This window comes from Carassius carassius, chromosome 5 (genome assembly GCF_963082965.1).
Source record: "Carassius carassius chromosome 5, fCarCar2.1, whole genome shotgun sequence".
Taxonomy (NCBI): Eukaryota; Metazoa; Chordata; class Actinopteri; order Cypriniformes; family Cyprinidae; genus Carassius; species Carassius carassius.
Genome location: NC_081759.1, coordinates 20,228,089 through 20,253,038, shown reverse-complemented (window position 1 = coordinate 20,253,038; position 24,950 = coordinate 20,228,089). Strand labels below are relative to the sequence as shown.

Genomic DNA, 24,950 nt, shown 5'->3' with positions numbered 1-24,950 from the left:
GCCAGTATTAGACAAGAATGGGACAACATTCCTATTCCTAAACTTGAGCAACTTGTCTCCTCAGTCCACAGACGTTTGCAGACTGTTATAAAAAAGAAGAGGGGATGCCACACAGTGGTAAACATGGCCTTGTCCCAACTTTTTTGAGATGTGTTGATGCCATGGAATATAAAATCAACTTATTTTTCCCTTAAAATTATACATTTTCTCAGTTTAAATATTTGATATGTCATCTATGTTGTACTCTGAATAAAATATTGAAATTTGAAACTTCCACATCATTGCATTCTGTTTTTATTCACAATTTGTACAGTGTCCCAACTTTTTTTGGAATTCGGGTTTGTATATTCATTTATCAACACAAAAAAAACACTCCCCAGCAGGTGCTCAAGCCCCTTTTATGTCTATGTGTGCACGTGCCTTACTCTGTTACTACTGATAATTAATCACACAGACCTTCAAGTCAATGGGCTTGTCGTGATGTCACAAGACTAAATATTAATGAAAAGACATTGATACTAATTCATTATGATGCTGCTAAATAACCTCTGACCATCCATACAATCAATATTGTTTTTGTATAGTATTAGAACAATGTCTGTATTTCAGCAATTCAAGCTCTTTGAATATTAATTATATAATGATTCATGCCAGTGTTCTCAACACACTTAACTGTAGCACATATTTACTTGTATGTGACACTGCACATAAGTGTTGAAATGGTGCTTATTTCAGACAATTTTCTCACTGTCATCACCTATTGAGTTGCAGCTAATAGAAAATTCACATGAAAAAAAATCTAACAAATATGAAATAGAAACTGATTGTAGATAGGCCTGCTCTAGATACTGTGATTTACACAAAAACGACAAAGGCATATCATGACATTCAAGTAAAACATTTTTTTTTTCTTCAAATCTATCTGATGTTCATGTCAAAAGCAAATGTCACCTAATGCAATTACCTTCCACACATCCACAGTTTCGTTTTTCAGACACTATTGTTTATTTATTTATTTGCATCCATTATGACACTTACAACCTCCAATATGAATATTAATTGAGTGCTAGCACTGTCTATTCACCTCATATGGCAACTTACTTTTACTGTGCAGTGCGTTTTACAAATTTATATAACCTAATATCAAATAGTTCACTGTAACGCAATTGTTCCGCGTGTACTGCCATTCAAATGTTTATGGTCGTTAAGATTGTTTATGTTTTTGAAAGATGTCTCTTATGCTTGCAAAAAAAAAAAAAACTAAAAAAATGTATTATGAAACTTATTACCATTTAAAATAACCCATCCTCTGCTTCCTCTGCTCTAAAATGTAATTTATTCCTATGATGGCATAGCAGAATTTTCAGCATTACTCCAGTCTTCATTGTCACATTATCCTTTAGAAATCATTCTAACGTGCTGATTTGGTGCACAAGAAACATTCCTTATTAATATCAATGTTGGATGATAATACCGACCCAAAATGTCAAGCTGTCTTGCACAAACTGGTGTAAACTACAGAATGGTAATGCTATTTTCATTTATTTACCATTTTGCAAACTCCCTGTTAAATCTGAGGCTTGAGAGATACTGTATGGAGGCATACCGTTTCTTATTAATCAAAAGATTTAGACTGCATCAGTTAAATCAGACCAGCAGAAAGTTACATAATCCACAATGACCGCACCTCTGCATCTGCTGCATGTTCTTATAGCACACAGGGTAAAAACTTTGCCAAAAAATATAATGTCTACACATTAATAAATATTGTAAGTCAAAGGCAATGTTTTGTAGTGCTGGACAGTGTAGGACAGTGCAAGGAGGTGAAGAATTGCTCAATAAAAGTCTTTTCAAGATGAATAAGTGTTTAGGTGTGACTTTTCTAAATGAAGGAAATGGCCATTAAAAAAAAAAAATAAAATAAAATAAGTTACATATAAAATAATATTTATTATGATTAAATATATAATATTGAATTGTATGCAACAATGCAGAAATTGATCACTAAATCATTCATTTATTCTCAATAATATCTTTTTTATTAAGGAGAGGGATTCGTCAGATACTTTAGATAAACGCAGACCAATGGTTGGCGGTTGACATCCCAGCTAGGAATATTATTGTTCTGAATGGTCTGAGAACATTTATGTGCTAGTAATGTTTTCAGCTGCAAGTTTTGTTTTAGTTCCCAGAATGTTCTGCTAAAAGGTATAACATTCTCTAAAAACCATTCTAAAAATATTTATTTATAACATTATTAGAACATTATCCCCTAACACTCTTATATTTAAGCGGGAAACTTTCCATTGGACAAAGAATGTGGCTCAGATATCAAATTTTGGTTAAAAGTAAAAACAAGACCTTTGTTTGATGAAGCTTCAACTTCATTAAATAACTCCAAAAACAGCATTACCAGCTTCACTGATTATTTCTGTCATACATTTACAAATGTTCTTATCAAGATTAGAGGTTTAGATGTTGATGTCTGTTTAAAAGTAATAGCTTGGTTTGACATCACCATTATGGTGATCAGTGTTTGCTTTAGTTGGGCAGTTTGACAATTGACTTTTCGATGTTTTTCTCTTGCTGCTGTGTTTGTCATGGCAAAAACAGTAAGAGAAGCTGTGATTTGATGGTGTTGGTTGCTTGCTAATGATTAAAATAACAGCGGAATGGTTATCTGATTTCATCTATAGTGTTAGTTGCACATTGTTTATTATTGCAACTCAATGGTTCAACAGACTGAGATCCAGCAGAAATGTAATCAGATAATTTCAAGAATAGAATAAAAACTTGTTTGTCACACAAACATTGAGAAGCAGTGTATAAATCTGAACAGTGTTGACGTGCTTCATGCTTATGCTCTAAACAATGTAATGACATGACAAAATGCTAAATTCACAAAACTGTGTTTTCCTGGTAGTCAGGAGAATATTTATGTAAAAATTATACTCATTCATACTTATTCTGACCTTTACTTATTTAAATGAATTAAAGTGATCATACTAAATTTAATTAAAACCACTGACAAATGTGTAAAACCTACTGGTTTGAAGGCACAGATTTGTAAATTTTTAATGACAATTAAGTATTTTAATTAAGTCATCTAATGACTCTTGTTCTAAATCTTGTAAATACGCTTGACAACATTTTGGAATATAGGCCTAAACAACTGTTAACCTGAATGACATTTTAGCCTGTCTTCTGTAAAATGTATGATAGTAATTTTTTTTTACTCAGAATTAATTAATTAATGACACATTGTAATGTGCAGAAAAATATAATTATGCTGTACTGTACTTGTATTGTTTTTATTCTTTTATTCCATATACAAATTGGAAACTTGATATCAGACTTGTGTCTCCCCTTTAATACCTACATTTATATATTTTACATTACTTCACAAATTCACCAGGAATCTGCAAATAATAAATTGACTATCTATCTATCACAACAAACAAAGTATTGTCAGTGCACTTATGTGTAACCTGACTTCTTCCATAGTACTGGAATGCCCATAAACATAATAAAAAATATTATCCCTAAGCATTTCCAAGTTATCTTTTAAAAAGACAGTTAAAACAGGTGAGTGCTTTCCTCAACAAAACACAACATAAGGCCCAATAACAATATCTGTTGGCATAATTCTCATTCACAACAGCACATCGCCAATTATTTGCATTTTAACTGTATTTACAGTGTGTGTTTGTTGCTGTTATTTTGAAGTGTGGTAGTAGTGAAGGCTGTACTCTTAAGGGTTTGTCATTCATCCACCGATACTCACTCGTATCTGTTCGGACTAAACGTGGCCTCATGATTCCCGCCGGAGCCTTTTACCCTTTTCTCTCATTTTTCTCCCACAGATTTGCCAGAGTGGATTGTTGATAGTTTATTATCTGGAAGGTACGTGGCGGTAAATGTGTCTGTTTTCATTAATTGCTGACAAAGGGGCTGTTGTTTAGCGGCGGGTTGCTAACGTTAGTCCTCATCTCATTAAGCAGCGTTAGCTGTTAGCTGCTTGTAACTGTATTTCAGTCAAAACATGCAAATCAGTTTACGCTCAGGACAGCAGCTCTCACAGATGGTTAAATCTACCTCTTCATGTGAGTGTGTGGTCATTTAATATATTATTATTTTTTTTTTTTAGATGCCTGGGCGACAGCTAGCTAGTTACTTTCTATATAAACTAATCACAGGCTAGCTTGTCTTGTCAGGATCCAGGCGGTCAGGTTTGTGTTCAGTAACGTTAGCTGTTTGAAACAAATGTACATGTCATTTGTGTCTGGGATTTTATTGTTATTATAATTTGAGTGGGTAATGTTGGAATAAAAGCTGCTCGTGTGCCAACGTTAGTTAGCTTGGACGCCAAAGAACTGAGTTATTGCTCCAATGCCTTTGAGACCCCGATGCTTGACATGCAGCTTATGAAACGCTGCATGCCCTCAAAAGACAGCCGTTAAGGTTGTTTGAAAGTGCTTTTGCTTGTGTGTTTGCAGACGGTGGTCGCAGGATGGACGCGGAGCTGGGTGCTGACAGCGCCCGCAGAAAGATGGAGGCGGCGGGCGAGGCGCTGGAGATCCTGCCGCTGGAAATGTATGATTCAGCCCGAACCAAAATAGCGGCTAATCTGCGATGGCTGTTTGCCAAAGCCTTCGGTATCGGTGAGTTTGTTTGATTGTGTTTATGAATGAGTACAGAGACTATTTTATTATTATTATTAATAACTGACTGTGTGATATGTAATCAAAGACAGTTGGCTGGACAGACAGACTCACCTGTGGTATTACCACCTGATACCATCTCTGTACTATGGTACTGAGCAATGATTATGGGAATGATTGATTACCATATTCATAGTTACTTAGGCTTGTCGTGTTACATGTCCAAAATGGTATTTCCATACTACTTGAACATGTACTATGGTCTTTTATGTAGTACTTAAAGGATACTGTGGTATGTACAAATTATATTTTAATAAAACCATGGTATATATTTACTCTGCCTAACTGTACAAAAAGCACACGGACATTGAACTGCACTGGTATCAGATGATAATACCGTGGAACTGTGATGGATGCTACTGAAAGTCATTTACCTGGGTATTTAAATCAAACTTTTCAAGTTGGCCTAACAGTAGTGTTTAAGAAATACTATATAAGTTGAAAATTAGTACTCGGATGTAAAATAAAACGCTGCATTATTCTTCACTGTAAGAATTAAATAAATAAACAGAATAATTAAGAATTCTAATTAGGCTGCTACTTTTTTGTAAACATTTACCATCACTATCATGGTGTTGCTATGGTATAGAAATGGTATTTCTGGTGTTTTACTCTGTTATCCATTCAGAGGGCACTGATTTAGGGTATTTTTTTAAACAGTGCACAAAACAAATACCACTCAACACCTTGCGAGGTCAAGAAATATTACCTATGTATTAATTGCAAATTGTCTAAAAATGTTATGCCTGAAAGGCCTAATCACCCCTATTCTTTATTGATTTGTCTAGTTGAATAATGTAAATATATCTCTGAAGTAGCAGTTTGTGGGATTTATGGGGGAGTGAAGTTGTTTTGGAGTGGGAGGGCAGCAGTCTGAGTCCACTGTTGTGTTATTTCAGACAGGATCACCCATCTGCAGTGCTTGCACTATTGAAATGTTGTGGATGAACAGGAAGGGTTTTCCTAATGCTAGTGTCTCCCTGTCAGCAGATATGGAGCATTGTATGCAGGCCACCATAGTCAGTTTTGTTAGTTTGATCCAAAGGAGTATATTATGTATACGTTAAATAAAAAAAATGCTAGCATTGCCATCATTTAGTTGCCCTTAAGTTATTCAATACTTTTTTTCTTCTGTGGAGCACAAATGGAGAAGTTCAGCAGAATATCCAGGCTGCTCTTTTGTATATAAAAGTGAATGGGGAGAAAGCCTGTTTACTTTCAGTACATTCAGTTAGGGCACATAAAGACATCAAACAAGTGCAAGTGCAACTCGTCTTTGCTGTATATTTTATACATAAAAGTAGGACGCTTTCCTGTTAATTTGAAGTGGGCATAATTAACAAATATACACAACAGTAGTGTTTAAGAATGCCTTTAACTTGTAGTCATGCACAGTTGATAACTCCTCACTAAAGAGACATAATTATTCATTCTGTACTCACTGTGGGTTAACTGAGTACCTGCATATGGAACAAGCAGTGACCAGAAGCCATAGTTGCTCCAGGTATATTTTTAGCCTTTGCTCTAGTATCAGTCACTGATGACTGTTACATGTGAGCAGTGCTGTGTGTGGCCAAATGACATCAAACTTCTAAGGGGTGGAAAATTTCTTTCAATTTCATTTCATGTACAGTTGTGCAGTTAAAGCATTTAGTTTGTCATTCATTTTGCCCTCAATTTTTAGACTTATTCAGTATTGATTAATGGTGGTACCCAGAAGAGCTGCACACAAGATCTGTTTGAGCATATGGCTCCTGTGAAATCACCTCATAAGACTGGCACCGTGAAATGATATCCTATTGGAGGATTTCACGCATGTACTAATATGTAGCCTGTACCCCCTCTCACTAAAAGGCATGAGTGAATGAAACAGAAATGTGGTGTGTAAGACTCCTGACCTCTTTTGCTGAAGAAAGTCTCTCTCTGCTGTTGAATGTTTAATTTTCTGAAAAGTCTATGCAGGGTGTGTCAGTTTGCCATAATACTAATTGGTAACAATAATAATATGAATTTTAATGTAATATGTAAACATGGGATAATTCATTGCATTTCTTGGAGGGTCAGATGTGTGCTTGTTAGTGGGTTGAGGTTCAAGTACAGTTTATCCCACCGTTATTCAGTTCTTTGTCCCCCCACCCCATTCTGGCTCATCTGTTATTCAGGGTATTCCCTTCAGTAAAGCTGCAGTTAAAGCGGAGTTGTTTCGGCCCAGAAATTGGCCTGAATGGCTATGAAGGCCATGTGCCTCTTTACTGGCAGAAGTGGCCCAGATTTGGAGGGCTTCTTTGCATTCTGCTAATCACTGCTTTGAATGTCGTTTTGAATGTCCATCAGTATCTTTTTATTTATTTATTTATTTTTTTAATTGAGATGTAGTATAAATGCAAATGATTACAACTGGGGCCCTGTTTTCTGCTTCTAGCTCATTGGTGTAGATTTGTGAATTTTTCATGTTTAATATAGTTAACATACACTAAGATGACATTCTGGTAACAATTTTACAAAAATATACATGCATCTAACATTATTTAACTGCAGTAGTTAACAGCAATGAAAATACTTCTAAAGCATTTATTAATCTTGGTTTGTTAATTTCAACATTAACTAATACAGTATTAAAATCAAAAGTTGTGTCTGTCAATGTTATTCATTGGACCTGAGCTAATATGAACTAAAAATGAACAGTTTGATTCATAGATATTGTAACAAGTGTATTGCTCATTGTTAGTAATGTTATTGTGAAGTGTTATCGAAATTCTTAACTATTATGCCTGCAGGTTTATGACCTCATAAGAATTGACAGATTTATATAATTGAAAGTATATATTATATGCATTGCTTAATTAATTATTTGTCACAGTACATGACCATTTAGAATGAACTAGACATGGCTGAATAAACCAAAAGATATGTTGATCTCTTATAGGACCTAAAGTAGACACTCCATTTATACATTCATATAAATATTTTTCAAGTCATTCATTATAGTGTTCCAGCTATAAATAGATATCCCCATGCACATGCTATGCAATGCTAATACAATGCTTTGATTACTTTCTTGTGTCATAATTGTATAATACGTATTTTCTCTTTTTTTTTACTATTAAGTACCATTCTTTAAACTGCCTGCTTGTGGCAGACATACTGGTTTGGAACAAAGCAGACAGCTCCACGTGGTATATCAGAGGGGGCAGGTGTGTGCATAAATGCATGCTGTATGATTCCACCCTGTGCCTTCACATTAATGATATGCTTCTCCTGGGGGATACCGGTGCAGAGGGTGTGGATGTATGAGAGCTGGGTGTGGACGGACGGAGCAAAGGCTGCCCAGACTAGGACACGTCTGGCCTTGCTCCCCTCTGTTTGAGCTTTTTGGTTACAGCCACACCCCAGCTGCCACAGCTCATCTGCGTCTGCACAGGAGATCTCGTGAAGAGGGTAGAGCCCTATGGCTGGCTTTTCACACCATCATGCTATTGTCTAGCACGTAGTGCATTATTTGGCAACAAAGCAAGGGATTGCTGGCAGATTGCATCTGATGCCAGATGCAGCAGAGTTATAGCAGCAATAACAGTTGAAAACATCCTCAGTAGGCCTATTTCATTAGGTTCTTTTTATCTTAATTTATTATTTTCTCCTCCTGTCAGATCACATCCCAGAGGACCTGCGAGACCCGTTCTACACAGACCAGTATGACCAGGAGCACATTAAGCCTCCAGTGATCCGGTTACTGCTGTCCTGTGAGCTGTACTGTCGCGTGTGTGCCCTCATTCTCAAAGGAGACCAGGTGGCCTCTCTGCAGTCCCACCAGTCAGTCATCCAAGCCTTGTCTCGCAAAGGCATCTATGTCATGGAGGGCGATGACACGCCTGTCTCAGACTCCGATCTGACCTGCCAGCCAATTAAAATGGTGCGTCAATGTTGCATTTAAAACGTATTATGTCATTTTGTATCTTTGGATATGTTTGGAACACTACTCGTACTATTTTTGCATCTGTGTATATATGGGGTTATATATTTATTAATATGTGATTTACATGTTATATACATTTATATACAATCATATTACCATTCAAAAGTTTGGCATCAGTAAGAAAAAACAAAACAAAGAAACTAATGCTTTTATTCAGCAAGAACACATGACAAGTGCAGATATAAAAACAAATTTATTAAGTTAATTTTATTTTTGGGGTCGGCTATGATGCATTTACATGACTTACAGTTCTCTTTTGGAGAGTGTGTTGGAAATGTAACACCCCTTACCATAATTAGGTTTCATTACCCAAGGCTTCATGAACCACTGTAAACAGTATTATATCTATGATAACTATGGCATCAGTATTGGAGGTTGATACAGTGTGTTACCTCAGGAAAAAAAAAAGGCCAAAGCATCCAGTAGTTGGGCATTATGCATATGTATCACGTGGTGATGTAGCTAGGTCACTGGAAAAAAATGTAATTTCAAATTAATCAGGGTTTGTACAAGGTGCTTGAAGTACTTGAAAAATTAACCATGCAGCGTGTCTGATATAAATACAGAGTCATTTCTCCTGGCTTTCAACAGCGCACAAGATCTTGCGATATTACTCCTGTAGGTGAAAAGGACGATTAATTGAAAAGTAATCGAAACCGAAATTCAGAACCTCTAACCGACTTAATTTTCCCATGTCGGTTATTTCGGTTTTTTAATCCTGTTAATACTTCCCCCTTAAAAGCATACTATTGCGTGTGTAGCCAGTGAGGCCAACTTGGCAACGTGGTCGCTAGATGTAGTGACTTTTTTCCAAAAAAGCGACTAGTGGAAAATCTAGCGACTTTTTGGTAAAACCTTTAGTCTATGAGACTCTCCGGTTCTGCAGCACGAGCGCGAGCTCTCTCTTTGCCACCACGTGCACACACCTCTCTTCTGTATCTGCTGTGTTCAGTGAGCGCAGAGAGGAGCGGCACTTTCAGTGTGTGTAAAAAAAAAAAACCTTATTCTGTTGCTTCTAACTCTATTTTACATGCAAGTATAGCTGAAATCAGTCACAGCACAACCATTGACTTTATCATATGTGTATTTGATTTTATTAGACAATGATGTGAATAGGATTTTAGTGCAGATTAATGTTTGAGAGCTGGTTATGTAGTCTTAATGGACCGCATTTCAGTCATTATAATATTCATTCCGTTGTCTGACAACAGAAAAATTAAAATGTTTCAATAAGTTTTATTGAGAATTTAGCTGAATTAAAATGCAGTATGTGAGCATAGGGAGGCAATACACACGACGCACTTACGTCATGAATGTGCTAATTGGCGACTTTTCAGGCGGGGTTTAGCTACTTTCCACTGAAAGAAGTTGGCAACACTGGTAGCCACATGACTCTGCCACGTCCAGTCAGTGGCATAAAAGCAAAACACGGATCTTCACTAAACGTTGTCAGTTGTATTTGGTTTATGGTTTGGACATTCAAGCGATTAGATGATCAGATGTGTATTATTAATATATCGAGCTACCATGTTCGCGCAGCTGCATTGTGGCACGAACACTCATATAAACAGTAGCTGTGAAGATCGCGCGCACAGAGGAACGCAGAAACTAGTTGTCAGCGCTGTCCTGTGATTTATCACTAAAGTAGCTTAGAATCTCAAAACTTATTATAGCATATTTTCTACTTTTGAAGGAACTAGGTTATTTACAACCCACAGCTTCACAATAATATAGAGATGGTATGACTAATTCTCACACGCAATCACTCGTACTGGTACTGTGCTAATTTGTCTTTATCTGATCTTTATTTATCTCTTACACCGAGCAATAATCTGTAAGAAATGTTACGAACATAGATAAAATAACTGCTGATAGTGAGCTATGATGTCAGAAATATAAAATATCTCACCTTTTTTGTTCCCCATCCCACTGCATCGACACAGTCACGGTTTTAGACCGCAGCCATCATTACCAAGCGCGAACCGTTGACTCTGACAGTGAATGAGAATATAAGACGAAGCAAACGCACAGGCCATAGTGTGACATCCGTTAACCAATAGTGTAAACATAGATGACGTCACAGGGTTTTTTAAATTAAAGAAGATAGCCTTCGTTTGTATTAGTTGTTTGAAGAGTAAAAATAAATTGGTCGGTCTTAACGCAAATTTACAATCGGCAAGTCGGTCGGACTAAAAGCAAAAAAAAATAAAATAAAATAGAGTCGGTCCTAAATTGACAGGGTCGGTCAGGTTACGGCAAACAAGAATATTTTTAAGGATGGCCTGACCCCAAACTTTTGATGTTTGAATTAGTTTTTGTGCCCTGCCATGGGTCAGAAGATCCCTACCCCCATATATCTGATATTCTGCTGCCAAGATACAGCAGGGGGCCCTTATGGATGTCAGTACCCCTGTCAAGAGAGCCCATCTCCAACTCCCTATAATGTTCTGCTGCCAAGATATGGTCGAGTTATTATTACTGTGTGTTTTCTAGGGTGTTTTAAGTGGCTGCTAGGGTGTTCTGGGAGGTTTAAAGGTAGTTGCTTACAGCCCCAGTTCTAAAGGTATTATTAGATACTAAAACTAGTAATAACATGCAACACTCTCCTCAATAAGCATGATTCGAGGCATCATTCACATGCATAGCACAAGCACCAGCATTTTATCTGGAGGAAGAAATCATAATAGTGATGGTTGTCTTAGCAATCACTAATTACAGTCCAAAGTCAGACAAAGAAAAAAAGCAAGTGTGTGACATGGAATCTGTGATTTGCCGAGCTCTTCCTGTTGCAGATATCTACTGCACTGACAGGAGAAAGCTGATATTGTTGGCATATCAAGTGTGTTTTTTTCCCCTTCATGTATAACCAGTACAATCACCTGTCCGAATAATAAGTGAGATGTGCATGAGCTAAAGTAGCACAGAGTGGAGTGGATTTCATTGATTCACAACAGTGTTATTTCAGCCAGTGATGTGCTTTCTCCATTGAATGGCAATCTCTGATGTTGGTGAATCAGCATTGTACACTCAGTCGTGCTTTTATCACTTCAAATGCAAATCTTTGTGGTCGAGCCCACACCCTGTACAGAGTTTAACACGGTCTGATCCACACAAACCTGTTAGACTGAACAGAATGGCTTTATGAGGTGTGTAGGTGCAGCTTAATGACTTTAAAAGGTAGAGGTGTCCTTTGTTTGCTTTGAACCAGTCTAAAGACATCAGCGCTACATGCATGCATGAAGTTTTTCAGAGTGGAGTACTAGGAAAAGTCAAAACGGGTTTACGCCTTTGACATGAAGTGCTATTATTAATATTGTTTAATTTATTGTGTGCTATGTGAAGGATTTGTATATACTGTACTATGAAAATAAATGTTTAGCATCCTATTTAGTTGTCCCCCTGGCGTAGAAGCTAGTGTTTATTTGGACTTTAGGGATCCATACTATTTTAAAGTCTAATGGCAGTCTCTTTATTCTCTGCTACATCTCGTGACGTGAATGTTTCATGTCATTTTGACTGACCACTAAATTTGGTTGACCACTAAATCCTGTTGTGTATCAAGGATGCATTAGATAAATTAAAAGTGACAGAAAAGACTGATCAAAGAATCCTGAAAAAATGGATCACTGTTTCCTCAAAAATACTAAGCAGTACAACTGTTTTCAACTTTTATAAAAACTTGTTTCTTGAACTGAAAATTCAGCTTTGCCATCACAGGAATAAATAACATTTTAAAATATATACATACTGAAAATGGCTGTATTTTTTGCTAATAAATGTAGCTTTGGTAAGCACAAAAGATGTCTTTCAAAAAGCATAAAAAATAATCTTACCAACACCAAACCTTTGAATGGTAGTGTAATTGCCTTCTATTTTAAAATAGTGTGAGACAGAATGCATTATGCAGTGATAAACATTTCAAACGTATGTATACTAGATGACCTGCTTAAATGCAGTTCACTCTCTTTGAAGAGAACTTTCCCAAACCGGAAATCCCTCCCATATTTTAAAATGCAGTAGATTAGGTGGGTGGGTAATCCACATATTGGCAAATGTAGTTGGTCATTGTTTATTTCATGCATGTACTGTACACATACTGCAGAAATGGTAGAAGTGTGATGGTGTGCTTTTTCTGCTTTAGTCCTATGTTTATCTGAGTCCAAAGCTCTTCAAAGCTTGTCAGACGTCTTGCATGCATATCTGAGAAAAACTCTCTGTGAAAGTTTGCTGACACTGTTGCCCTGAGTCAGGGATCTATCTGCTGAGATTGTGCTGATGTGTACTGTGAGCCCGTATGAACAAGTCACTGGTCGACTGGTTTTAGGATTGGCTATGTAAATAACAGTTCATAGACTCAGACTGGGACTCGATGTTGAAATGCTTGGTGTTCTTTGTAATTGATTTAAATCATGAGGTAGTGTTCAGGATTGTGATTGTAGCCAACATGAGGAAAGTTACATAGTGTTTTGCATTTCATGACAAATGTGAAATATTATGTTACTTCATCTTGACTGTGCTTTGTTTTGGCAGATTTACTGAGTTCAGTGCTGTGTTATTAAGAGCAGTATGACCTTCTTTGGGCTAAATAGGATGGGATTTTTCCCACAGAGTTGTTTGCACATTTTTACCTTTCTTGGTAAGGAAAAGAAGCTCCTTGAAGCATTAGGACTATCTGAGTATAAGGTTTCTTTTATTAGCTTATAAACTACCGTTTTTGTCAATGCCTTGTAAAAAAAAAAAAAAAAAAAAAAGTATTTTTATAGTTTTCATATAGTTATAATTAGGGCTGGGGGGGGGGGTATATTTTCTCAATTTTAAAAGTGCAGTAGGAAATCTTGGAAAATGCTAACTTTAGTCTCACAACACCAAAAGCGAAGGTCCCAGCCTTGCAATTGCCGTCCAAAGCCATGCCCTCTGAACACATATATGCTCACAGACCAGGGGACTGGAATTTATTAACCGCATACATCATGTGTCATTCACCGGTAAAAAAACGTAAAAAGTACTACAATACCAGGAAGAAAGATCAGGTTGTTGATGCTTATCTACCATTCTTGCTCCGTCTGCACAGCATGCTTGAACGCGCTGATGACTTATCCTTTCTACGTGAACAGGGTGCGCAGAGGTATGCAAATACATACGTAGATGTAGGCAGGTAGGAAAGCCAGTTAAAACGATTTGAGTCCGAGCGTTTAATTGGCTTTCTTACCTGCCTACATCTACGTATGTATTTGATGAACATTTCTTGGTCCTACGCCTTCCACAGAATTTATAAATATAGATAAATACATTTAGACCACTCAACTTTCAACCAGCATAACAAAAAATCTTTCTGAAAACAGTCACCTACTGCACCTTTAATCAATTGTAATTTTATGATACTATATTGATTCTTAAATCCCAAGAATTGATTGGTCTAGCCTGTTTCAGTTAATGAATGGAATATTGTAATGTAATCACTCAATCAGTGTTTCAATCACGGAAAGACATCAGTGTAACAGCTTGTAAATATGTCACGTAACATCACATTTACTTCAGGGGGAAAAAGAAAAGGAAAAAAGATGAACATAAATGCGCTAGTCAGCTAGAAAAAAGGATTGTTTACTGATTGAGTGATTACATGAGACAGGAAATGGAATTCAGGAAGTTGTACAGTACAACCTTTGAATTAGGGATCCAACGATACCATTTTCTCTGAACAGATCAGATACCGGAAAAAAATTCTGAGTATCTGCCGATACCGATCCAATCCGATACTAGCAGTTTTTTTTTTTTTTTTAAATCAATGTACAATTTCTATACTTCTCTGTGTTGACCTGATCATCACTCTTTTGTGTGTTAAACACAATCTACTTCATATAGACAACTTCATTTTAATGAAAAATAACAAATGAAAAAATAATAATTATAAATTAATAATATAATAAAATTATAAACTAGGTTAGTGGATTATTCAGCAGCAAACAATACTCTTGATTCTAGAAAAATCATGGAAGCACAATAATTTTATAAAAGCTAGTGAAATATTGTATTTACAAATAAAAGTGAATAAGTTTACAATCTGGTAAAATGTTACACATTGCTCTTTGTATTGTTGTAAAAAACATTCATTTAAAAACAAGTATATACATTTATATAGAAATATAAATTTTTTCTTTTAAATATATAGCACAGTAATAAAGGCAGCAAAATATAATAGATAGGACAGAACAAGAAAGACTATTAATAATCTTTGATTGCGCAGAAAAGTATTATAATAATAAAGGCGCCAATTCAGAGTTTCAAGAGCTTATGCGCATTCCGTGCGCAGAATGATGAGTTTGAAACAACACGGAGTCACAGTGTGCAGGCTGCGCAGTCCTCCGAGTCCACATAGAACAGTTAGTACAACCATACAGTCTATGAGTACAACAAACAAGCTGCTCGGCTCGTGTTCATCTTCAGTTCTCTCTTCACAGCAGTTCAGTCAGTGTACTTTTTGAGTAAATGAATTACTCTGGGATATTGGTTAATTTCGACTCAGAGGGAGTGTCAGCTACGTTAAAAAAAGTGAATAATTTAAGTAATTTGTGGATTAATGCTTATTGGAGATTAGAACCAATTCAAACGATTCATTCTGATTTGGTGAACTGGTTCACTGAGAAGAACCGGTCAAATCAAATGATTCGTTCGCGAACCGGACATCACTCGTGCAAAGGGAAGAGATATTGATACGTAGTGTATTACATCTGTGCGTTAATTTAATGAGCCTTTTCTTTGAAAAGTTTTAAACCTCAGTTACTATGCGCTCTTAAAGAGAGTTTTTTGGTTTTGACTGTAGTAACTGAACGCAACACACAGTTTGATTGCTGAATGGAGGATGACAGAAAGCCGCAGCGGAGAGAAAAGTTTATGTGAACTGAATTTAATGACTTAAATATTATTCTGTACCTCACATTAAACTATTGAACAGCTTCAGGACACTTGAAATATAGTGCAAAAAACGTTTTGGGGCTTTACAATGTTTTTGTGCCTTTCGTGGAATTCATTAATAACACAGAATAGTATACACCGGATCGGATTTGGATCGGTCTCGTCTGACCGATACCCGATCCGCAGAAAATGCCAGGATCGGAGCCGATACCGATCCCGAGTATCGGATTGATGCATCCCTACTTTGAATGTTCATTCATGTTAATTTCGAACTGTAACTGGTATTTAAAGCAGTGGGAAATGGTGTTTTAATTTTAACCTTCAATATAATACTACTGTAGTACCAACAGACTCTGTTTATTTTAACATTAGTTGAGAGCTTTAGTTTTTTTATGTGAAAGCTTACTATGTACTGTACCTAGGGCTGGGCAATAATTCGATAATGATAATTATCACAATATCATTTTCCTCGATAAAACAATATGAAGAGTTCGATTAAATGTTTATGCGCCGAAAAGCGTAACGAAACAGCACGGCTCATTTGAATTGCGGCACACAACCTATTTATCCACTTGGATCAAAGTTAAAACTGCTGCGTGGTGCAAGCTCACTAGAGCAGCTGCGTTTACTCAGTCACGCAAGCTCTAAACAGCGCTTTGAGATCCAGTGTGAAGTGCTTGATTTCAGCGATGAACAAAAATGACTCGCTGATTTAAACCAGTTTAAAGCCAAACAGGGGAAACACTTTTTGCAACGAGACAGTCAGAAGGCTTTTCAATCATATATCCAAAATAATCGATATGGGATCAAATTGAATCAAATTCGGATTGACTCATGAAATTTGTTAAAGCGTATCCCTCGATGTTATAATTGGTGGTAATAATAATAATAATGTTTCATTTATTTGTAGTATTTATTGAAAAAGTAAAATAAAATTAAAACATATGCTGCTTGTTGTGATATGTTTAGTGTCACAAATATTACATTTTCATCAAATTTATTTATGAAAGTTGCTTCTTTAAAATGTAAACTTTTTTTGTTGTTGTTCATTATGGTGCATTTAATAGACCAGAGTGACATTTCTTACTCTTTTGTGGCACAGAGTTCCCACATCCCCATGATTGATGCTTTGATGATGGCCTACACCGTGGAGATGATTAGCATTGAGAAAGTTGTGACCTGTGTGAAGCGTTTCTCCACATTCAGTGCCTCCAAGGAGCTCCCCTTTGACCTTGAAGATGCTATGGTCTTCTGGATCAACAAGGTGTGTCTCTTTTGAACAGTACACTAGTCAAGGTTATTTTTGAATAACATGATGTACTAATAGCTTACTTGCATTTTTCTAGTCCTGTAGGGGACTTTCAGTGCTTGGCCAGAGCATGTCTATTCATGCTGGCATGGAGACCTCTGCCAACGCTTTCAAAAGAAAGCTGTATAAACCAGATGTTCATTATTAATTCTTTATATGTGTCATAATCGCTTGTGTTGCAGGTGAACCTGAAAATGAGGGAGATCACAGAGAAGGAACACAAATCAAAGCAGCATTTGCTGGAATCTCCAAGTCATCAGAAGGTACCAGACTTCCCAGCAACAGAGTTTCACACATGCATTGTAAAACTCTTGATTCTCGAGTGCTGTTTAGACCTGGTTTTTCACATCTGTATCCTGTAAATGCGGTTGTATCTTTCTAGAAAACATAATTCAAACTGCACTGGAGGGAGAAAGCTCTATTTGGGCATTTACAGAAAACTTATTTTTATTTTATTTATTTTTTGTACCTACGTTGATATATAATTTGAAAATTTGGGCCGAATTGTACAGCCCTGCAATCAAGCACAGCAAACCTGGATTTTTTTTCTCAGTCCCATTTGAAATCACAGTCACAATATTTATTCCCCCCCCCCCCCCCCCCCCCAAAAAAAACACAATTTGATATTTTTTACCTTCGTAAAATTGTGCAGTCCTTGTCTTTTGATTTTTAAGTGTTCACCAAAACACAGAATTGGCCGACCACTTGATGGGATCAAATGCAACAGTTAATACCAGGTATAGACAGGTGTGTAATTATTTAGCTAGACCCACATCTGAATAGATGGTACTAATGTCTTAATGTGATTATCTTCCGTGGCATCACTCCTTCTGTTTCTCCTCTAACTTCATAGCAGGGTCACATCTGTCTGCTCTTTTCTTCCCTGACCTTACATCCTCTCTGCTCCTCTTCCCATCTCTTTCACTTTAACCTCCTCCCTCGCTACTGGGATAGTCTCCCTCAAAATGGTATTGGAAACTAGTACCTGTAAGTTTGCTGTGAGTGCTTCCTCTCCACTGCACGAGTAGTATATGTCAGTAGCAAAGTACGCCATCACCACTCAGGCCACGCTTTTATCTAATCAGTGCACACTGGGAGACACTTCTGTTCAGTGGCTAACGCTGTAATCACACAAAATGATCTGCCTTTCAACCTTTGAGCACATGCAGTTATGAGCTAACACATGCCGCTGTGCGTACATGTGTGTGTGTGAGCGTCTGTGTGTGTTTGAGTCTTCAGCTTTCATCTTCTAATTTCTTGCAGTTATTTCCATCTTCATTAGTCTCTTCCTTGTTCTGTCCGTCTCTCTGACATGTGGTCCTTCAGCCTGATCTTATGTTTGTACTGGCCCATTGCATGCTGGAGCCTGTTGGGGTTTCAAAAATGGCACAGAGATCCTCCGTCTCCATTCTGCTGCTTCTTTACCTTTGGATCTGCTTTCCAACTTTCACTGTGTCTGTTTGAAACCTAGACTTGGTGACTGTTATTTGAGTATATTCACAAGATTATGATTATGGCTGTCATAGTGAATGTGTAGAGGGCTTTTGTGTAGTGGTCGACTGGTGTATATAGGCCAATATTTGGCTATTTTTTTTTTTTTTTTGATTATTGACATTGCCAGATACTTTTTTTCCCCCTCTGGCTGATAAAGAGTTGAAAATGGGACTTTTATTTTGGCAGGGCGTAAGCACAGATACATAGGAGCACCCATTCACTGTTTACATTAGTGTGCTGCCATTGTTTTGTCTAGTCATACAAACTGAAGTGCTGTAATACTTTTTTCATACATATACATCTGTGTATGATTCAATATGTGGGTAAATAAAACACCATATAGCCAAGCTATGTTTATAATATTTACAATGTTTCCCTTTATTTGCTTGGTATTTCTGAATTTAATAAAATGCAACTTACACTCTACTAAAAAACAAAACAAAACAAAAAACAGGTATAGCATATTTTTAATCATGCAGCAACCGTAATTTACATTTCATTGCAGAAATTGTTATGCATCTGTTATTTACTGTCTTTAAATGAGCTATTCATTGGCTTTATATTGGCCATTGGCTACTCTGCTTTAAGATATCAAAATTGGCCATCAAAAAATCCATATCAGTCAACCACTACTTTTGCAAATTGTATGTTCCTTAGCTTCCTGTTTTTCTTTCTTTTTTGTTTTGTTTTTGTTTATGCAGGTTTTTTATGCAGCAATGTTGCATATATTCATAATGTAAAATTGTAGTCCTTTATGTATTAACAGCGTATCAGTGTTTCTCGTACTGATCTTGTGAGTTATTTGTGTTGTGGCTAATCATTGTTCTCTGTGTTGTTGCTAAAAGCAGCAGTTCACCCAAACTTAAACATTGTATCTTTTAATCCCCATGATTTTGTTCCAAACTCATAATTTAGCTTTTTCTATGGAACACAAGGAGTAGTGGTAAAGAATTTTCAAGCTGCTCTTGACTTTACAACAAAAGTGAATAAAGACTGGACCTGGACTTTTTAGAGCTACATTGGAGCAGATGATTTTAGCAAGTAACTAATTTTGTTTTGGTGCATAAGTTGTATTGACTTGACAGCTCCGGTCCCTATTCTCTTTCATTATTTAAAAAAATGAGCTGCTAGGACATTCTGCTGAACATCTCTTTTTGTCTTCCTTGGAACAATATGAGGATTAGTATATAGGGCCAATTTAGTTTTTTGGGTGAACTATTCCTTTTAGTTGTCTTTTAGTCTAATTCGCCTGTGTTATAATCCTTTCCGGTTTATTTAGATCAGCAAATATTCTTACAAATACAAAGCCTCAACGATGAAATATATTTGTCTTGTAAAACTCCCTCTTGCCTACACAATGTCAGTGCCATATACCAAAGGTCACTGTTAAATACAGCCTGTTTTTGATCGTTTGGCTTCCTCTCATGTCACCTGCAGGTACGGTATCGGCGGGATCATGCCTCAGGTAGACAGCTGCCCTACTTCCCCCTGCTGGAGGACCTGATCCGGGATGTGTGTGACGGTGCTGCACTGCTAACCGTGGTCCATTACTACTGCCCAGACCTGATGAAGCTTGATGGTAGAGTGAAATAATACTTAGGGATACTATGCTAGTTAGCTAGTCTAAAGAAAGCCATGTGTGTAATCTCTTCACCGCTAGTAGCACCAAACCTAATCGGGTTTCCCAAACACTCCTACTGCTTCCTTCACCCCACCCCAGTGTTACGTCATTGCTTCAGACGGTTGTTGCCATGCCAGGCAGCTCAAACAAACAAGACATGTTTTGAAGGAGCCACAGTGCTTACATTCTTTGGAAAATCATACAAATGGTTTGCATACAGTTTTTTGCTTCACATTTTAGCTGGGAAAGGAGAAAGTATTTTAACACACTTCCCCTTTTAAGCTGGACACTTTACTTCATTTTAATCCTTTTTAAACCTACAATAAACCATAAAAATAATAATTTAATTAGTTTGAAATGGAACATTTTATTGAACCTTTAGACAAATTCTCAAAAGTTTTTTTTTTATATATATATTTATCTGAATATCATATTAGATACATCAGGCAGTTATGGCTCACATAGTATGATGTAGGAGAATATATAGTTCATACTTGAGGAGGGGGAATAAAAACTTCTTTTTCACAAAAGAGGCTCAAACTGAGCAAAAATATGCGTTTACCAATATTATTTCTTTGTAAGAAGATATTTGGATATTGCTTAGTTTTTAATGATCAAAGCTCTTTCGTCATCTTGAAATATTACGAACACTGTAAAAAGTTATACTCGGGTTTATTTTATAAAAATCTGTAAAAATGTCAGAGTTCCACAACACTGATCATGTTGAGAATTTAGAAGTCTTAGAAATGTGCAAACCATATATAATACACTAGGTTATGGTTTTGTTGGTTTGCTTTCTTATATTTTGGATTGTAGTTTTATTCACTTGGTGCTGCACTGTGCATTGCCTCTTAAGCCAAGTAAATATTCTGTGAAATGTTCTTTTCTGATATTTCAACTCATAAGCAAATATTGACCTCGTTTGGATTCAGCCCTTGATTTAGCGTTCATGAATGTCAGAGGCTATAAGCCTCAGGAAAGCTTATTTGCTAACTTTGTGTTTTCTGTTATCTGCAGATATCTGCTTGAAAGAGGTGACCTCAATAGCAGACAGCCTTTATAATATCCAGCTGCTGAAAGAGTTTGCCAATGAGTACCTTAACAAAAGCTTTTATTTGACTCTAGAGGACATGTTGTACGCACCTCCTGTTCTCAAGGTAAGTTATTCAGTCATGTATAATGTGTCTTGTCATTTAACAGGATGTTTCATTTCCGCATGGGTCTGTTCTTAATTCTCTCACTGTTCATTTTCTTCTGCAGCACAATGTCATGGTATTTATAGCAGAGCTCTTCTGGTGGTTTGAGATCGTCAAGCCTGAATTTGTCCAGCCGAGAGATGTTCAGGAGTTTAAAGATGGTGAAGTTGTTGTTTTTTTATTTTTATTTTTTGGCAGTAAATTTGTTATACTGTTGAGTGAATGGGCTTTAATGTGTTGATTTTGCCTTTTAAAGTTTTATTGGGTGTAAAATACAAAATTGAAGACAAAGTTTGCATGAAGATTCAACCAGAATCCTCATATTGTGCCTGTTGTTCTGCTAATTTGAGTTAATAATAATTTTTTTTTATTATAGCAAGAGCAATGACTCAGCCCAAGAGTGCCATGCCTACTGTGCCCATCTCCAATGCCACCAAACGGAGCTTCCTGGTGTCTCCTGGTGTGGCTGATCCAGCACTTCCTGTTCAGAACAGCCCGGATGTTTGTAACAGGTACTTCCTGCACCCTGAAGAATCTGAGCCTCTGTAAGTGCTTCATGGTTTTGTCTCTTCCATGTGTTGCTTTGGGTTTAAATGTCGTTGATCTTTGTCAATGTGAAAGTATGCTTTGAACAAAATCTCCTTAGATTTTTTGAAGTAAACTGTTTTATAATTAATATTCCCTCTAATTTGTAATCTTGCTCAGCCAAACCTTTTTTCTACTGGGCAAACTGTTGGGCCACCAGAGTAGAAAAAATATTTTTTTCATATTTTTCACTGAAGGTTTTTGTTTTACACAATTCACTTGAGAAAACATTCAATGCAGAGGAGTTAATGATAGTTATTTAATTTTTTAGGCACCTAGAGACATTATTTTTCTATCAAAAAATTAAAGCAATTTTTAACAAAATGACAAAGGTGTATCTGTAGCTGCTTTCTTTTTAAAGCACACTGATCGAATCAAATTTTGCACTGGTTTTGGTCGTTTTGCACATTCCTAGTCATGATGTCAGCAATTCATGGATAAAAATAATGTGGGCTTCCATATGCTTGAAATTGTTTTGCAATTCACAAGTGCACAGCCATTTTCAAATGCACATTACAGGGAACTTTGCTTGTGTTATTATGATTCACGCCTGAATCATAATGTCCCATCATGTCTTTGCTTTGTCATGTTGTGCCTGTGTCTTTCTGACATGCTGAGACAGAACTGCACTGCCCTGCCTTACTCAAAAGAACTTTAACTTTATTGTGGATATTAATTGACACTGGCATTAAAAAATAGTTACTTGGACATAAAAGGCATTTTAACCCTTATGCGTTGTTGGGGAGACGTTTTCGTCCACTAGGGGGTAAAGTTGAGTCCTAGTTTGGCCACAACTTTCTCTTTGTTTGAGCTAATGGAATGATTTTTGGTGACAAATCTTACTTTGAAATTTTTTAAAAACTCAACGGTACACTGTGGGCAAATTCCCTACCCTTTCGGTATGTTCGTGGATGAAAACATCCACTAAATTAAACTGCTGTAAAAATGTATCAGATAAATATTTTTTTTGCATAAATCTATTAATCAACCTCACTCCTGATCAAAACTACCAAATGTTTAAAAAAATTCCAAGATTGTAACTCTTTAATTACCAAGTTCATAAATGATGTCACTGATTTGGGAAAAAAAAAACACAAAATTACATATTTTCAATATAAAAAGTGATTGTGGACAGGATATTTTTTTACCTTTTATCACAGTCTTGGGCATGTCAAAGATTAGTAACAAGATTGGCTTTGATGCATTGTTAGTTTTTGTGCAGCATTAGATTTAAATTTTTCTCCCTAATTTGTTGTTGGTGGCTGTTTTTGCCCCATTGACTTCCATTATAATGACATTTTTTGATTGCAAGGTCATGACACCATATAATCATGCATTCTTGATTGTTTGTGGTTTTCGCTTTTGGGAAGAGGTAAAAAATTTTTTTTTTACAGTTGATCACTACTCTCTCTCTCTCTCTCTCTCTCTCTCTCTCTCTCTCTCTCTCACACACACACTCACACACACACACACACACACACACACACACACACACAATATGATATGCTGTTATACTCCATATAGCTTCATATACAAGTCAGAAACTAAGCCTTTTTTTGCACAGGCCTATCTAAAGGGTTAAAGGTCCCACCTAGTGATCAACTGTAAAAATAACAAATGTTACCTCTTCCCAACAGGGAAAACCACCAACAATCAAGAATCTCACACACACACAAACACTATAATTTGCTGTTATAGTCCATATAACTCCATATACAAGCCAGAAACTAAGCCTTTTTTTGCACAGTCCTATCTAAAGGGTTAATGGTCCCACCTAGTGATCAACTGTATAATTGAAGTCAATGGGGCAAAAACAGCCACCAAAAATTTAAATCTAATGCTGCACAAAAACTAAAAATGCATCAAAGCCAATGTTGCTACTAATCTTTGACATGCCCAAGACTGTTAAAAAAAGTAAAAAAAAAAATCTAGCCACAATTACTTTTATATTGAAAATAAGTCATTTTGTGTGTTTTTTCCCCCCCAAATCAGTGACATCATTTATGAACTTGGCAATTAAAGAGTTAAAATCTTGGATTTTTAAAAAAACATTTGGTAGTTTTGATCAGGACTGAAGTTGATTAACAGATTTATGCAAAAAAAATATGAATCTGATACAGATGCTTTTAAAACAAGATGCTTTTCTGATACAGTGCTTTTAAAACAACTCATAAGGCATAAGCGGAGCAGTGCTGCTTGTCTATATTTGTCCATCCACATGGAAAATGCGTAGTGTCAGTTCCGATTAGATTTTGGCTGGATAGGCCTTTAGACCATTCATACAATTTTTTTTTGTGCTGGTGGTTTGCCAACTGTGCCCTCTGCTTGCTGTTTCAGTAATAAAGGGAGTTCCAGCTTTAGCCCCTCCCACCCACTACTTCCACTGAGACAAAGACAGAAGAAAGCTCAGCCAGGAGAGGAAAGCACGGGTAGGGATGCACGGTTATGACAAAAATCATAATTGTCGATTATTCCCTTGAAATTGTAATTGCGATTAATTACGATTATCACAATTTACACTGAATTGTTTATACCATTTTTTGATGCAACTGCATGCTGTATTTTTATTAGAGCCCGACCGATATATTGTTTTGCCATTATTATCGGCCGATATGACCCTGTCACTGATATTTCAGTGTCTGTGAATATGCCGCCGATGTGATTTTTTTTTTTTTTACAGAATATATAATGCAGATAAAATGCTTGAAATGGTGTAATTACGCCATTGTAATGGTGCCATTGTTTGCAACTGGCGACCTGGATGAAACGCTTTAAAACTGAAGTCTATTGAAAACCACTGAAACTTTGAATGGCCATATCTCCGTAACGTCGCAGCGAATCCGCCCCAAATTTGGGGGATCCCTTCAGCTCGAGGCACCCTCTCGAACGCATATAGAGTGTACGACTAGAGGCCCTCTTTCGAATGAGACCACCTTCGAAAGCCCCCGTGGTTTGGGAGTGTTATGGGTGGTTAAATTTAAGGTCTGGTGCCGACCGATCTAGTGATCCCAGGGGGCTACCAATGCGGGTAGGGTGGCGTTCGAGAGGGCTCCTCAAACTGAAGGGATCCCCCGAATTTGGTGGAGATCCGCCGACATGTTTGTGAGATGGTGACACCAGTCAACACTTTTTTTGCCCC

General features: G+C 36.8%; 1 protein-coding gene across 4 annotated transcripts in view; it reads left to right on the top strand.

Moving 5' to 3' along the window:
* Positions 1-3,730: 3,730 nt before the first annotated feature.
* LOC132140951 (calmodulin-regulated spectrin-associated protein 1-B) overlaps positions 3,731-24,950 on the top strand; it is a 36,977-nt gene continuing 15,757 nt past the window's right edge. The window contains exons 1-11 of one of the 4 annotated variants that reach the window (XM_059550051.1): positions 3,731-3,903; positions 4,497-4,661; positions 8,369-8,631; positions 16,709-16,870; positions 17,098-17,178; positions 17,870-17,902; positions 19,847-19,988; positions 21,048-21,187; positions 21,291-21,387; positions 21,603-21,771; positions 24,149-24,240. In XM_059550051.1, the coding sequence (XP_059406034.1) occupies positions 4,511-4,661; positions 8,369-8,631; positions 16,709-16,870; positions 17,098-17,178; positions 17,870-17,902; positions 19,847-19,988; positions 21,048-21,187; positions 21,291-21,387; positions 21,603-21,771; positions 24,149-24,240 (1,330 nt within the window). In that variant the 5' untranslated portion in view covers positions 3,731-3,903; positions 4,497-4,510. Of the gene's footprint in view, positions 3,904-3,949; positions 4,104-4,496; positions 4,662-8,368; positions 8,632-16,708; positions 16,871-17,097; positions 17,179-17,869; positions 17,903-19,846; positions 19,989-21,047; positions 21,188-21,290; positions 21,388-21,602; positions 21,772-24,148; positions 24,241-24,950 lie in introns of those variants that run through there. The other 3 variants (XM_059550048.1, XM_059550047.1, XM_059550050.1) reach the window with 3 other exon arrangements.